Source organism: Hippopotamus amphibius, chromosome 3 (assembly GCF_030028045.1).
Source record: "Hippopotamus amphibius kiboko isolate mHipAmp2 chromosome 3, mHipAmp2.hap2, whole genome shotgun sequence".
In the NCBI taxonomy this organism is placed as follows: Eukaryota; Metazoa; Chordata; class Mammalia; order Artiodactyla; family Hippopotamidae; genus Hippopotamus; species Hippopotamus amphibius.
The window spans coordinates 112,754,040-112,769,060 of record NC_080188.1 but is presented as its reverse complement, the minus strand read 5'-3'; the positions used below and the strand labels follow the sequence as shown (position 1 = coordinate 112,769,060).

General features: G+C 47.2%; 1 protein-coding gene across 4 annotated transcripts; it reads left to right on the top strand.

The window, feature by feature from the left end:
* Positions 1-2,848: 2,848 nt before the first annotated feature.
* TIMM10 (translocase of inner mitochondrial membrane 10) lies at positions 2,849-8,244 on the top strand. 4 transcript variants are annotated; one of them, XM_057727874.1, is made up of 4 exons: positions 2,901-3,018; positions 3,420-3,535; positions 4,789-5,013; positions 7,389-8,244. In XM_057727874.1, exons 2-3 carry the CDS (start codon positions 3,465-3,467, stop codon positions 4,988-4,990), a joined length of 273 nt encoding a protein of 90 aa, XP_057583857.1. In that variant the 5' UTR covers positions 2,901-3,018; positions 3,420-3,464; the 3' UTR covers positions 4,991-5,013; positions 7,389-8,244. The 4 variants fall into 4 exon arrangements, with proteins under 4 accessions (XP_057583854.1, XP_057583853.1, XP_057583857.1 ...); XM_057727871.1 differs by lacking the exon at positions 7,389-8,244 and having other exon boundaries at positions 2,849-2,930; positions 4,789-5,245; XM_057727870.1 differs by lacking the exon at positions 7,389-8,244 and having other exon boundaries at positions 2,878-2,995; positions 4,789-5,245.
* The last annotated feature ends 6,777 nt before the right edge of the window (positions 8,245-15,021 follow it).

Sequence of the window (15,021 nt, the reverse complement as noted above, 5' to 3'; positions counted from 1 at the left end):
GAATATTTAATTAGTTAATAGAAATATGGAACGGGAATTTGGGGGCCCATTCCTGGGATGATCTGAAAGCCAGGTTTGGGTACCAGTGGTTGAACAGTGCGATAGGGTTGATTGCCAGCTGCATTCAGTGTTAAGATGTCTGCAATTTTAAGGGAACGACAATGGCATCATGGAAACAAGACGTCATCTGTTAGAGATAGAATTAGATGAAGAAAATATGGCTAAATGTTGACGACTGTCAAATTTTGGTGCTGGGTGATTAGTGTGTGGAAGTTCAATCTACTGTGCTTTTCACTTTTCTGTACTTTTAAAATTTGCCTTAATAAATAAAAATCTAAAAGAACGATTCTTTCTTTCTTGGCTGTGTTGGGTCTTTGTTGCTGTGCACAGGCTTTCTCTAGTTGTGGCGAGCGGGAGCTACTCTTCATTGTGGTGCACAGGCTTCTCATTGCCGTGGCTTCTCTTGTTGCAGAGCACGGGCTCTAGGCACACAGGCTTCAGTAGTTGCAGCATGTGGGCTCAATAGCTATGGCTCTCGGGCTCTAGAGCACAGCCTCAGTAGTTGTGGCGCGTGGGCTTAGTTGCTCCGTGGCATGTGGGATCTTCGCGGACCAGGGGTCCAACCCATGACTCCTGCATTGGCAGGCGGATTCTTTACCACTGTGCCACCAGGGATGTCCCAAGAATGATTCATTTTTATTGAGCATCTGTCATGGACTAGGTGCTTTAAATACATTATCTTTTTTGTTTTGTAATGATTTTTAAAACTATTTTGAAATAATTATAGGTTTATAGTAAGTTGCATAAATAGTACAGAGAGGGTACAGAAGGTTAAATTTTACTTAAGATTTATCCACTGAAGGCTAAGTCTTACATAATTATATGCAATATCAAAGGCAGGAAATTGGCATTGGTACAATGGTGTGTATAGTTCTATGACAGCTTAGATTTGTATAAACACCTCCTCCCACAATCAGGACACAGAACCATTTTCACACAAAGATCTCCCTTGTGCTAACTCCTTAGGCATAGCTCTTTCCCTCCCCCCACCAACTCTAACCTTAGGCAACCATTAATCTCTTCTCCCATCTCTATAATACTGTCATTTTGAGAATGTGATTTAAGTGGAATCATACAGTATGTAACCTTTCATAAAATCTAATAAAAATTCCATCTAGGAAGCAGATTCCTCTCTTAAGAACCTATCTCCTTTTCCCATGCAATTTCTTTTTTTTTTTTTTTTGGCACACGGGCTTAGTTGCTCCATGGCATGTGGGATCTTCCTGGAGCTGGGATCGAACCCGTGACCTCTGCATTGGCAGGCGGATTCTTAACCACTGCGCCACCCAGGAAGCCCATCCCATGCAATTTCTTAATGTTCCATAATATGTTGACTATATTCTCAAAAGGAAAAACCAGGATAACATATGGACAATAATATACATAGCAGCATTATCATAACAGCCCAAAACTGGAAACAACCCAAAAATCCACCAACAGGAGATTAGATAAATGAATTGTGGCTTATTTATACAATCAAACTCTAGATAGCAATAAAAAAGAATGAATAAGAGAAACACGACAATATGGATGAAGTCTTACAGATGCTACATTGAGCTAACGAAGTGATGCACAAAACAGAAAATAATGTATAATTTCATTTACATGAAGTTCAAGAGCAGGCAGAACTAATTGATACTGATAGAAGTCAGAAGAGTGGTTCACAGTGGGAGAGGGGGTATTGACTGGGAAGGAACATGAGATAACTTTTTAGGGTGCTGGAAATATTTTGTGTCTTGATCTGGGTGATGGTTATAAAAATGAATATATATTTTAAAAGTAAGCTTAAGATTGTGTATTTTACTATTTTACTGTCTGAATGTTATAGCTCAATTTTAAAGTATCAGGGCACAGGGTTTGACAAAGGGTTTGAGTCTTAGAGCAATACAGTAACCGGAGGCCCAGTGTTTAAAATAGGGACTTTCTCAGAGAAGCACGTGTTCCCAACTACATAAAGTGTCCAGCCCACGTTCTCCTATAGGCATCATTAATTTGCATCTTTCAAAATTGTTTACTGGGAAATCCCTTGAAAAATCCAGGAACTGAGGTGGGTTTTTTCTTGGGGGGGGGGGGATGGGGGGCTATGCAGACCGAGGTAAACATTAAATCTTGAAAGATGAAGCGTTCACAAGTACCCTCCTTCTTCCGCACCCAAACACACTAGGTTAGTTCTGGTGGCAGCCACAATGGCTCCTACTCATCTCTTTATGGCCCGGGGCGTCTAACAGAACTTGATTCATCTTTCTGCAAGCAGGAACCGTGCCTCGCCTGTCTTTGCAATCCCAGAGAAAGCTCAGTGACCTACACGCTGCTGCACTCACACAAAGGCCCGCTGAACAGGGGTCTCAAACTTGGCTGCAAATGGCAATCACGTGGGGAATTTTTAAATGTCCTACTCCCAGGGATTCTGATTTAATTGGATTTTTTAAAGCATCCCAGGTGACCTTCAGTACAACAGCAACTGAGAGCTGTAGTTTGGGGGCGTTCTTCCTACTCCGTGCCTGATTTGCTGCCAGGACCTCAGTTCTCGGGGAATGGGGGCGAGGTTCATTGAGTCCTCTGGCCCTGCCCCTCTCACAGAACCAATAAACGCAGATCTCTCCGTGACACCCCTAAGGACCAGAATTCTAACCAATCTGCAGGCGCTCTGCGCCCCGCCCAAGCCTCTATGGTATTTTGGAGTCCTCTCTAGCATTTGGGAGACGCCTTAGCCTTCAGCCAGGGTCGGCAGCTCCCTCTCTATGGTAGCGGCTTTTCCGGCGCGGCCTCGTTGGTACTTCACTCCGGAAGCGCGTACGGATCAGAGAGGAGGCGGGACTTCCCTTCCGGAGTGACCCACGTGCTTCCGTCCTATCCTACCTGAGCACCCGGTGAGTTTCTAGTGTTTACCCGGAGCTGGGGACACCCGGAGCATTGTGGCAGGCCCCTGGCCGTGGTGAGTGGCCTCTTGACCTCAAGGTGATTCTGATGATGGCGCCGCCATTTCAGAGGTGGAGCCCTTGGGCTGGGCCCAGGGCGCTTAAGTTCCGCGTATGATCGAATTCTTAGGGCCCCGCTGTTTGGGGTGTTTCGTCCCGGTCTCCCCTTCTTTTCCTGGAGACAGGTGACCTCGAGGGATTGGGCGTCGGGGCTCTGGGGCTCGATTTCCCACCCTGCCGTTGACATGCTCTGTGACCTTGGTCTAGGCAGTGTTCACCTTCGGGGCCTCAGTTTCCAAGTCTGTGAAATGGGCTTGTTGAACTTACTCAGGTCAGGGGCTCCTGCTGGCCTAATGCCCTCTGATTTCTCCATATCCTTTAGCCCCTGGGATGGGAACGTGAATGGGAGGGGTGGGTGCTGACCGTGGTGTCTGTCCCAAGGAGTAGGAAGCCAGAAGGAGATCTCTTCCACGGTTCAGGGCTGAGATGGACCCGCTCAGGGCCCAGCAGCTGGCGGCGGAACTGGAAGTAGAGATGATGGCTGATATGTACAACAGGTAAGGGCCTATTCTACGCTACCTTGTCTTGGAGAATGATCCCAGGTCACTCTCTCCAAGGGCAGAGGTGGATAACTTCTGAAAATTATTCTCCTCCATCTGGGGGAAGCTGAGGCCCGGGCTTACCCTCCTGGCACCGCCCGCACCCTCCGACCCCGCTCCCATGGTTAGGGGCTAATGAAGACGCCGTGTGCGGTTACTAGAAGGAACTGGGCATTTAGATTATGATGGAATTGGCGATGAAGGAGCCCAGCAGGAAGAGAAAGTCCAGTCCAGGCTCTTGTTGGGTTCCAGGAACAGTGGAGCATTTGCCTTTTGACAAATAGCACATAGCCCACTTAGTAGTCAGCGGTTCTTAAACTCTTAGTGCACCTCAGACACATGCTGAGCATTTTATTATACATTATCTTTTTTCAATCTCCACTGAGGTAATTTTACCTGTTCCATTTTAAGGTGAGGACATGAGGCTTCTAGAGGTTAAATAACTATCTCAGGGTTCACAGCTGGTCAGTAGCGATGTCAGGACCAGTACCTCAGTCTGACTCCTAACTATTGCTGGTAACCATTTGTCAAATTTGGGAACAGATCGTAGCTGCACCAACCACCACTACTATGACCTTGGGCGAGTTCCTTGGACTGTTAGACCTGTGGTTTCCCCATCTATAAAATGGTGTTAATGATAGTACTTTCCTCATGGAGACATTATAAATATTAAATGTAAAAATATATGACAAGCTCTTAGCATCAAGCCCAACACAAGGCAAGTAAGCAGTCAACAAATATTTGCTATTTTTTTTGGCTTAAGCTCTCTGGTGTCCTCCCTTGATTAGTTGGTTTATCTTGGAGGCTATATATGAGAATAATTTTTAAATGTAGGCTGTGAAGGCCGGCTACCTGGGTTTATAGCCCAGCTTCATGCCATCCTGAGGCTCTCTGTGCCTTCATTTCCTTGTCTGTAAAAGGGGGGATAATGATTGTGCCTACCTCATTGGGTAATCATAAGGACTTCATGACAGAATCCATGTCAAGCGCTTAGCATGATGTCTGGAACACAGCCAGTACTCAACTAATGGTTCCTGTTTGATTAGTAATAAACATGGGCTCAGACAGGGACCTTCCAGGATGGTTGGGGTGCGGACGGGGGATTTACACTGGCTTCGTGGCAGGTGAAATCCGTATAGCAGGGCAGGAGTGGCTGAGGCTTCCTGGTGTGCCATAGGATGCTGCTGACCCGCCCTTACCCTTCTTCCTAGAATGACCAGTGCTTGCCACCGGAAGTGCGTGCCCCCCCACTACAAGGAAGCAGAACTATCCAAGGGCGAGTCCGTGTGCCTGGACCGGTGTGTCTCCAAGTACCTGGACATCCATGAGCGGATGGGCAAAAAGTTGACAGAATTGTCTATGCAGGATGAAGAGCTGATGAAGAGAGTGCAGCAGAGTTCTGGGCCTGCGTGAGGCTCCAGACAGCACACCTTAAGGTGCACCCTATCCTTTCCCACTTGTCTAATAAAAGTGCCCCCATTGAGTGTCATCTGTGAAGACTGCCAGGCCTGGGCTCTTTCTGGAGAGTCTCCAGGAGCCCGGAGTATGATGGAGCTCTTTCCTGGTCAAAGAAGGGGTATTTGTCACACTGGAGTGTGACTGTGTATGTGTGTGTATCTATATATATTATATATTAAAACAAGTTTGTTGACACCTACAGTGTACAAAGCAGTGTGCCTGGCGCTTGGGAGTAAAGGCAGCAGACACAGCCTCTGCCAGCAGAGGGAGTCTAATGTAGTGATGAAAAGCATAGACTGGCACCCGGGCCTAGGGTTACGCTCCACATCAGCCACTTGCTGTGTGACCCTGAACGTGTCATTTCACTGGGCTTAGCTTCCTCACCTGTAAAGTGGGGAGGATCATAGGGCTGTGGTGAAGATTAAATGTGTTAATATGAGTAAATCATTTAGAATAATGACTGGGCCATAGAAAGTGCCCAGTATGTACTATTTATTGATTTATTTATTTTTATCTTTATCGGAGTGTCATTGCTTCACAGTATTGTGCTAGTTTCGCTGTACAGCAAAGTGAAACAGCCATAGGTACACATATCCCCATATCCCCTCCCTCCCGAGCCTTCCTGCCAACCGCCCCATCCCACCCCTCCAGGTCCAGCTCCGCACCAGCCATCCATGTGTACTGTTTATGTTTAACAACTTAAAGTCAAGTGCAGGCAGGCTTTTTCCTAAGTGATATAAAGGGATGATTTAGAGGAGAGCGTGGAAAGTAGATGGAACTTCAGAAAGAAGTAGCCACAACCTCTTGGTTCTAAACGACCCAGCTTGGCGCATGACGTGTGTGATCCAGGGAGGGGACTGAGTGATAACCACCACCATTCGGTGTTCACCTGAATCTGAATTGGGGACTGCGCTCCTCACTCTTCACGGGATCCCCAGTCTAATCCACCCAGCAGGCTAAAAGGGCCCTGTTGGGAAATGGGGGCTCAGAGAGGTGGTTGTTTGCTGGAGGTCACAGGAGAAGAGCAGTAACCTGGAGGCCAGGACTGACTGCTGCAGGTGCTGTCTCACGGAGGAGAGGCCACATCTAATTCCTGCCCTGAGAGCGCCCTTGGAGAACTGCAGCTCTCAGAATGTGTGGGTCACTGCGGAAGGAATTTTGGTTGACGCCAATGCCACTGTGATAGCAGTGCCTTCACAGCAGAGGGAGATGTCTGGAATATAACCCCAGCAGGCCATTGGGCTCACAGGAAAGGAGATGGGAGAGGCACTGAGTTTCAGACTTAAAAGTACAGGTTCAAGGAATTCCCTGGCTGTCCAGTGGTTAGGACTTTGAGCTTTCACTGCCAAGGGCCCATGTTCATTTGCCAGTCAGGCACTAGAATCCCAGAAACTGCAGATTGTGGCCAAAAAAAAATTACAGGTTCAAGTTAGACTACCTGGAGTGAAATTTTCTGGCTGTGTAATTGTGGGTGATGCATTTGACTGCTCTGTGCCTCAGTTACCCCATCTGTAAAGTGGCGATAAAAGCACCTGCTTCATTTAGTGATTGTGAGGATTAAGTGTGTTAATATAAAGGAAAACTTTAGGAAAGTGCCTAACTCTCCTACATTAAATACTCAATAATGTTAGCTTTTTTTTTTTTTAGGTTGCTAACTTTGATGTACGGAGACTCAGGACAGACCCCCTGAAAACTTCAAAAGCATTGTCCTACCTTAGGGGTGGGCAGAGAGCTAAGGCTCCTTTCTAAGTACTGAAGTGCCAATTTGGGTCAATAGGTGGCGCCATCTGCTCACGGGAATCAGCACAGCTGCCGCCAGTTCTACAAATGTGTATTATTCGCATATTCTATGCGGCCCTTGTACTAGGAAGAGGAGAGTGGTGAGGAAAATAGATGTTGTACCCGCCCTTAGGTTTAGCAAGGAACATGAAAAATTTCAGAGCACGTAGATGGAATATCTAGAAGGGGTGGTAGGAACGCAGAGAGCTATAGAAAGTGTTCAAAGTGAAATAACTAGGTCCCTGCCTTCAGTGAACAAGTGTGGGGGATGGGTATAGGAAGAATGAAACAAACATAAAGGGTAGTAGAATAGGTTAGGCCTTTTCTGCCATAGAGAAGGGTCAAAAACTTAACCCTCAGATGCATGTTTGCTAGATTATCGCTTTTAAAAATCAGGAAGTGTCTCATAAAAATCAGGACTTTGGATTCTTTTGAAAAGTTAGAAGATCTGAGCAAGTCAGCCTACATTCCTGCTTGGCAGTGGTCTGCTGCTGGAGGATAGGCAGGGGCTCGGCTGTCCACCAAACCTCCCACCACTCATTTCTTCCCTTGTCCCCATCTGCTTGACCTGTAGGCATTTAGTCTGCACCTTCTGCTCTCCGGGTTTTCAGATGAGCCGGACACTATATGAGAAAACATGTTGTAACTGTCCTGGAGTGGGCAGCCTCTATTAAGAATCAGCCTGCCAATGCAGGGGACATGGGTTCGATCCCAGCTCCGGGAAGATCCCACATCCACGGAGCAACGAAGCCCGTGTGCCACAGCTACTGAGACTGCATGCTGCAACTACTGAAGCCTGTGTGCCTAGAGCCTCGGCTGCAAAATGAGAAGCCACAACAATGAGAAGCCTGCACACCGCAACAAAGCATAGCCCACACTCGCCGCAACTAAGGAAAGCCTGAGCGCAGCAACGAAGACCCAAAGCAGCCCAATCAATTAATTAGTAAGATAAAATAAAATAAATGGCTCTTAGTGACCCTGCCTGCTGCTGTTCATTCCTATTCATTCCTGGTATAATCTTCCCTTGAGCGTGCACTAGACCTAGATAGAGACTCGCTTCTAACAAACAGAACACAGCAAAGATGATGAAAGCTGCTTCCGAGGTTAAGACACAAAGGATGGTGATGGCCATCTTGTTAGTGTCTCTTTCTCTTCTTCCCTTTCTCCTCCTCTCCTCTTGCTTGCAGACTCTGTGCAAGCAAGCTTCCATGTTGTGAGCTGCCCTGTAAAGAGGCCCATGTGGTGAGGGACTCAGTGCAGCCTCCATCCCACAGCCAGTGAGGAACTGAATCCGGCCGGCAACCACATGAATGAACCCCAAAGCACATCCTTCCCAGTCAAGCTGTCAGATGACTACAGCCCCGGCTTGCACTTTGCAGGCCCGTGAGAGACCGTGAAGCGGAGGACCCATCTAATCTGTACCCTGACTCCCAGCCTAGAGAAACTGAGATAATAAATGTTGTTTTAAGCCATTACATTTTGGGGTAACTTGTTAATGCTGCAATAGTTAACCACTACACAGACAGGTCTCACAACTGTTAAGATTGTCAGAAACTATGTTTGGTCATTCTAAACCTACACCTGGAAGGGACCAGACACCATTCCAGACATTTGGGGGTACACCAATGAACAAAATAGACAAAGATCCTTGCCCACTTGGGGCTTATATTCTAGGGTGATGGTTTTGCATAGAGGTCTGTGTTGGCGGTGCTGTTCTGAAAGAAAGATAACTCCTTCAGCTCCTGGGAGAAGGTTCTTAACCTTTCGGGTCTTGGACCCCTTTGGAACTCCAACAAAAGCCACAGAGTGGTTCTTCAGAAAATTGTTCCTGCACATTGAATTTTGCGTGCAATTTTGGGGATTTGGATAACAATTCTTGTGGGCTGACCTAGGGGGAGTCTTGTGACAAGCATTGTTTTAAATGCTGGGGCAAAGAGAAACAAGACAGAAAATTAAAGAGGGAAGACAGATATTAAAATCAGTCACTTTTACAGTTGTGGTAAGTGCTACAACTTACCCAGGGAGCTATGTAAAGGGATAAGCCCCCCCAAGTCTGGGTGCTCAGAGAAGGCTGTTCTCCTGAAAGCTATACAAGTGAGCGACATTTGAAGGATGGGTAGGAATTTGCCAGGCTGGGGGCCTGGTTGAGATGGTGGCTTCTGTTTAGGTGGTAGGAGGATAGTGGTGGGGAAGGTGGGCTCAGGTCCCTCATCTCTGGCCCGTACAGTCCATCAGAGGAAACAGACTCATTGCGATAAGTTTTATCAAAGGGTGACTCGAATGTTATATGAGTCATATAGCAAAGGGATTTATGGCTGGAGTCAGGCAGAGAGCCTTCCCTGTCGGAAGTGACCGTTAAGTCAAAATCTGAAGGGTTAGTTAGATAGGCCAGGGCAGGGGAATGTTCCGGGCCCAGGTGGGAGAACATGGGGTATTAGTGGATGAGAACAAGTCACCACAGTGAAAGCACAGAGAGGAGAGAGGCCAGAAGGGAAGTGGGAGCAGCAGGAGGCCCGGATGGACTAGCGGGCATTGTTGGGAGTTTATGTTTGCCCAGCAGTCATGGGAAACTTCCAAGGGGAGTGGCCTGATTGAAGCTGCGATCATTCTGGACTCGCGTGCATGAGTGGAATTGGGAAGGCCAGGTTGAAAGGGTCACAGGAGTCCAGGCAGGAGCTGATGAGACCTAGGCTTGGGGGGCGGCAGTGGATGGAGAGGAGAAGTCTTTAAAGGTAGGAACCACAAGCTCGCTGGGAGATTGGACATAGAAGGTAAGGCTGGGAGCAGAGTCTGGATAACTCCAGTTTGGGCTTAAACAACTGTGTGCAAGGTGGTGCTTTAACCGACATAGGCAGCAACGGAGGAAGAGCGAGTTAGGGAGGAGGAAGGTCATTTTCTGTCATCACTGAGCACGTCTTCTTCTTCTTCTCCTTTTTTAAAATTTTTTGGCAATTCTGTGTGGCATGTGGGATCTTAGTTCCCCAACCAGGGATTGAACCCGCACCCCCTGCGTTGGAAGTGTGGAGTCAACTACTGGACCACCAGGGAAGTCCAACTGAGCACTTCTTCTCTGTGCTCTTCCATTCAGACCATCCCTCAGCTTCTGGAATGTCTCAGGCATCCTCCTGTTGTAGGGCCTCTGCATGCTGTGTCCTCCTCTTGGGAGTTGATAAATCCTACTGATTCAGACATGGGAAGTCTTATATCTTCAGAATTTGGCACAAATAGCATCTTTAAGGACTCCTCCCTGCCCTCCAGTCTAGATCAATGCCCCTCCCCAACGGTATGTCACCTCTCTTCCGTGGCATTTCCTTTAGATGCAATTGCTATGTGATAATTTGATTCATCTACACCTCTCCCCCACTGGACTTTTTGTTCTCTGAGGATAGAGTCTGTGTCTTATTCATCCTCCAATCCCTAGCACCTGACGCAAGTGAAAGTGCTTAAAAAATTTTTTTAAACTGATATAATTCACATAACATAAAATTCACTCTTTTAACGTGTACATTTCAGTGGATTTTAGTACATTCACAAAGTTGTACACTCGTCACCACTATCTAACTGCACAACCATTTTCATCACCTCCAAGAAGAAACCCCACCATACTCATTAGCAATCACTTCCCATTTCTCCCTCCCCCAGTTTCTGGCAACGATGAATCTGCCGTCTCAGTGTATCTGCCTATTTCGGGCATTTCATATGAGTGCAGTCCTACAATGTGTGATCTTTTGCATCTGGCTTCTTGCACTTAGCATAATGTTTTCAAGGTTCATACATATTGTAGCATGTATCAGTACCTCCTTCCTTTTCATGACCAAATCATAATACACTGAATGTTACTACACACATTTTTTTTTTTTGGTCATGCCTCAGGGCTTGTGGGATCTTAGTTCCCCAACCAGGGATCGAACCCAGGCCCTCAGCAGGGAAAGCGTGGAGTCCTAACCAGCGGAACACCAGGGAATTCCCACTACACACATTTTGTTTATCCATTTATTAATGGACTATTGGGTTGTTTGCACTTCTTGGCTATTATGAATAACAATGCTATGAACATTTGTGTCCAAGTTTTGTGTCCACCTGTGTTCTCAGTTCTCTTGGGTATACACCTAGGAGAGGAATTGCTGCATCACAGTGGTGACTCTATGTTTAACTATTTGAGGATTGGCCAAAGCGTTTTTCCAAAGCGGCTGCACCATTTTATTTACGTCCCTCACGCAAAGGTTTACCGTGACTATTTGTAAGGCTGCATAAATAATTTCTACATTGTGAACTGGATACCTTTATTTCCACCCCATGACGGACTAGAGGAGTGAGGCCTTGGGCAAAACTGCACCACTAATCAGCTGCAGAGCCAGGGTCTCGGGACCCAGCCCGTGGCTCAAGAGCCAGTACTCCTGTCCACTCAGCTGTGAGGAAGACTCCGGCCAGCAGCCCGCAGGGGATCCAATGTGATAGCACTGTTCTACTCAGGCTAGGGGTAGTGTCGAGGGAACTGTCTAGAAAGGGATTACTTTGGGGGACAGGAGGAGGGGGTGGTAAATCCTATTGACTCTGATACAGAGGTGTCTCTTAAGTCTCTTCTCTGGGACTTCCCTGGCAGTCCCGTGGTTAAGACTCTGCCCTTCCAATACAGGGGGCGCGTGTTCGATCCCTGGTGAGGGAGCTAAGATCTCACGTGCCATGCGGTATGGCTAAAAAAAGTCTCCTCTCTCCTCTATTTTTTAAAAAATTATATCTGAACTGTTACAGTGGCCTCAACTGCTGTAAAGTCCCTCTCCTTTCTAGTCATTAAACACACAAACCCGACCATACCTATCTCCTTCCTTAAAAACAAACAAACTGGACTTCCCTGGTGGCGCAGTGGTTAAGAGTTCACCTGCTGAACCTAAATGTCCATCAACAGATGAGTGGATAAAAAAAGATGTGGTACATATATACAATGGAATATTACTCAGCTGTAAAAAGCAATGAAACTGGGACATTTGTAGAAACATGGATGGACCTAGAGACTGTCATACAGAGTGAAGTGAGTCAGAAAGAGAAAAACAAATATCGTATATTAACACATATATGTGGACTATAGAAAAATGGTACAAATTAACCGGTTTGCAAGGCAGAAATAGAGACACAGATGTAGAGAACAACTTATGGACACCAAGTGGGGAAAGCGGGGAGGGTTGGGGGGTAATCAATTGGGAGATTGGGATACCAAATTGTATACTCTAAATATATGCAGCTTATTATAGGTTAACTGTATCTCAATAAAAGTTCTTAAAAAAAAAAAAGAGTCCGCCTGCCAATACAGAGGACACTGGTTCGATCCCTGGTCTGGGAAGATCTCATGTGCCGCAGAGTGACTAAGCCCGTGCGCCACAGCTACTGAGCCTGGGTTCTGGATCCCGCGAGCCACAACTATGGAGCCCACGTGCCGCAACTGCTGAGGCCTTTGCGCCTAGAGCCCATGCTCCACAATAGGAGAGGCCACCGCACTGAGAAACCCATGTACCGCAATGAGGAGTAGCTCCTGCTCGCCGCAAGTGGAGAGAGCCCGGACACAGCAAGGAAGACCCAACACAGCCAATAAATAAATAAGCAAATAAATAAATTAATTAAAAAACAGACTAAACCAAAAGAAAATAAGAAAACAAAACCCAGGAGTTCCCATCACCTAGCTCACAACGTGGGAAATCCTTGGCCTGGCAGAGGTCATTCCACACTGACCCCAGCCTACCTTCCCAGCTCCCTTTCCCACTACCCATTTCCTCTTTTATTCCACAAATGTTTACCACGGGCTGTTACAGCCAGGTCCTGGGAGAGTTAGTAGGCATACGAATCACCTACCACGTGGTTCCCATGGTGCCTGCCCTCCGGAGATTTTATAGCTTATGAAGAGGGAGCAAGCAACTAAACTGCTGATTCTAGAGCAGTGTGAGTGCTTCATTTCAAGATATAATTGCATTCAGGGGGAGTACATGAGCAGGACCCCTAACCCAGCCTAAGAAATCAGAGCTTCCAGAGAAAAGGTGAAACACGAGGTGAGTTGTGAAGGATGAGTACATTAGAAACGAAGAAGGGAGGGACTTCCCTGGCGGTCCAGTGGTAAAGACTCTGTGCTTCCAATGCAGGGGGCCCGGGTTTGATTCCTGGTTGGGGAACTAAGATCCCACATGCTGCTTGGCCAAAAAAAAAAAAAGAAAGAAAGAAATGAAGGGAATCTATCTTTCCCACAAGAACACAAGAAGGAACAGCAGATGCAAAGGCAAGGAGGTGTGAAACCAGCTGGCGTCACACTTCCTTCCACAGGTGTTTACTGAGTGCCTTTTAGGTGCCAGGTGCTGTTTTCGGTGCTGGAGATACAGCAGTGCACACAGCAGACCAGACACTTGCCCCCGTGGAGCTGACAGTTCACAAGAAGAGAATATGAAATGTGGGTTGGAGAAGGAAGGGCAAGCATTACAGCCATGAGGGAGCTCACAGACCCCTAGAGTCTGTGAGGGGGGTCCACAAAACCCCTGGAATTTGAACATAAATATACGTGTGTGTGCTCATGTTCACACAGGCATTTTCACAGGGCGTGGACTCATACCTTTTTTTAGTACATCTTTATTGGAGTATAATTGCTTTACAATGCTGTGTTAGTTTCTGCTGTACAACAAAGTGAATCAGCTATATGTATACATCTATCCCCACAACCCCTCCCTCTTGAGCCTCCCTCCCACCCTTCCCATCCCACCCCTCTAGGTTGTCACAAAGCATCAAGCTGATCTCCCTGTGCTATGCAGCGTCTTCCTGCTAGCCTTCTATTTAACATTTGGTAGTGTGTATATGCCCGTGCTACTCTCTCACTCCATTCCAGCCTCCCCATAACATTTTACTGCATTCTCAAAGGGATCCATTCATGATCACCCGGGGCCATGGGGTCCTTATTCCAGGGCCCCTTGTGCGAGGCTAAGGAATTTGACCTTGATCTGGAAGTTCTGGGAACCAGTAATGAATTTTGAGAAGTGAAACCATCAGAGCCTGACACTGTCTTCCTGCCAGAGAGAACTCCTTGTGCCTTTTCTGCTGCTAAGCATTTGCTCTTGCTGTTTCCTCCCCACCTGGAGGAATGGAAAGGACCACACTTTCAAAGCCAGACAGTCCTGAATCTGCATCCTGTTTCTACACCATTTTCCAGCTGCCAGCCCCTAGTCTTCTCCCTCTGTGAAAAGCTCTGAGGTTTAAACAAGCCTGTGATGTTTTGAGGACTTTAATAATAATTTTCGTTTGGAAAGTGCCCAGCATATAGTAGCTACTCAGCAAATGTGAGTTCCTCTTGTGGAACTCACAAGTGGGAGTTCAGCCGTTCAAAGAGTCACTCTTGTCTGGGTTCTGGAACTTCCTGGGCAGCTGCTCACATGCCCACGGAGCTTTGTGAGTATCACCAATATCACTCTCAACACACTGTAATAAACTCACATCTGTATTTGTTTGCCCTTGTTCTCATCCCATTAATCCACACCACAGTTCACCCTCTACTTTACAGATGCAGAAACTGAGGCTCTGGGAGGTTGAGAGGTTTACCAGGAATCAGTAAGTGTCTGGAAGCATCCCATCACCACATCTTCTACAATAATAATAACGACAGCAGGAACAATAACAGTGAATATTTATTATGCTTACTTTGTGCCAAGTGCTCTGATGAGCATGTTACCTGTCTCATAACCCCCAATTCCAGCCCCCACCTCTCCGCAGTACTATTGTAAGGTAGGTACTATTGCCATGAGAACTTACGGGAGGAAACCGAGGCTCAGAGAGGTTAAGCAACTTGCTCAAGGTAACCCAGGACAGTTTTCAAGTCCACTCTCAGACCTCTATCTGACTGACTCCATAAAGAAATCCGTGTCATTCTGCCTCTCAGAAAACTCTACTCCCAACTGCACAGTTCAAAACCCCACCCAAGCCTGCCCTGCATCGCGGTCAGTCGGCTCCAGCCAAGTTGTTCTTTGTTTTGACCAAGGATACAGAGGGCGCTGCCCTGATTCGTCTGGGGGGCCCAGGGAGAGGGTAGGGGGAGGGAGTAAGGGTGGACATTTTAGGTGCAGAGGGGCTTATGCCGGGGACAGTATCTGGGGACCGGAGGGCGAGTCACGTGGGCGTGACACTCGACCTAGGGGCAGGGTTAGGGAAGGGAGCCCCTGCCCCCACCTCGGGGCACAGCCCCG

Bases quoted from the DNA above. Each gene is read 5' to 3' on its own strand.
- TIMM10 (XM_057727874.1), top strand. From the start codon at position 3,465: ATGGACCCGCTCAGGGCCCAGCAGCTGGCGGCGGAACTGGAAGTAGAG. The intron at 3,536-4,788 runs GTAAGGGCCTAT...CCTTCTTCCTAG, and splicing joins ATGGCTGATATGTACAACAG to AATGACCAGTGCTTGCCACC.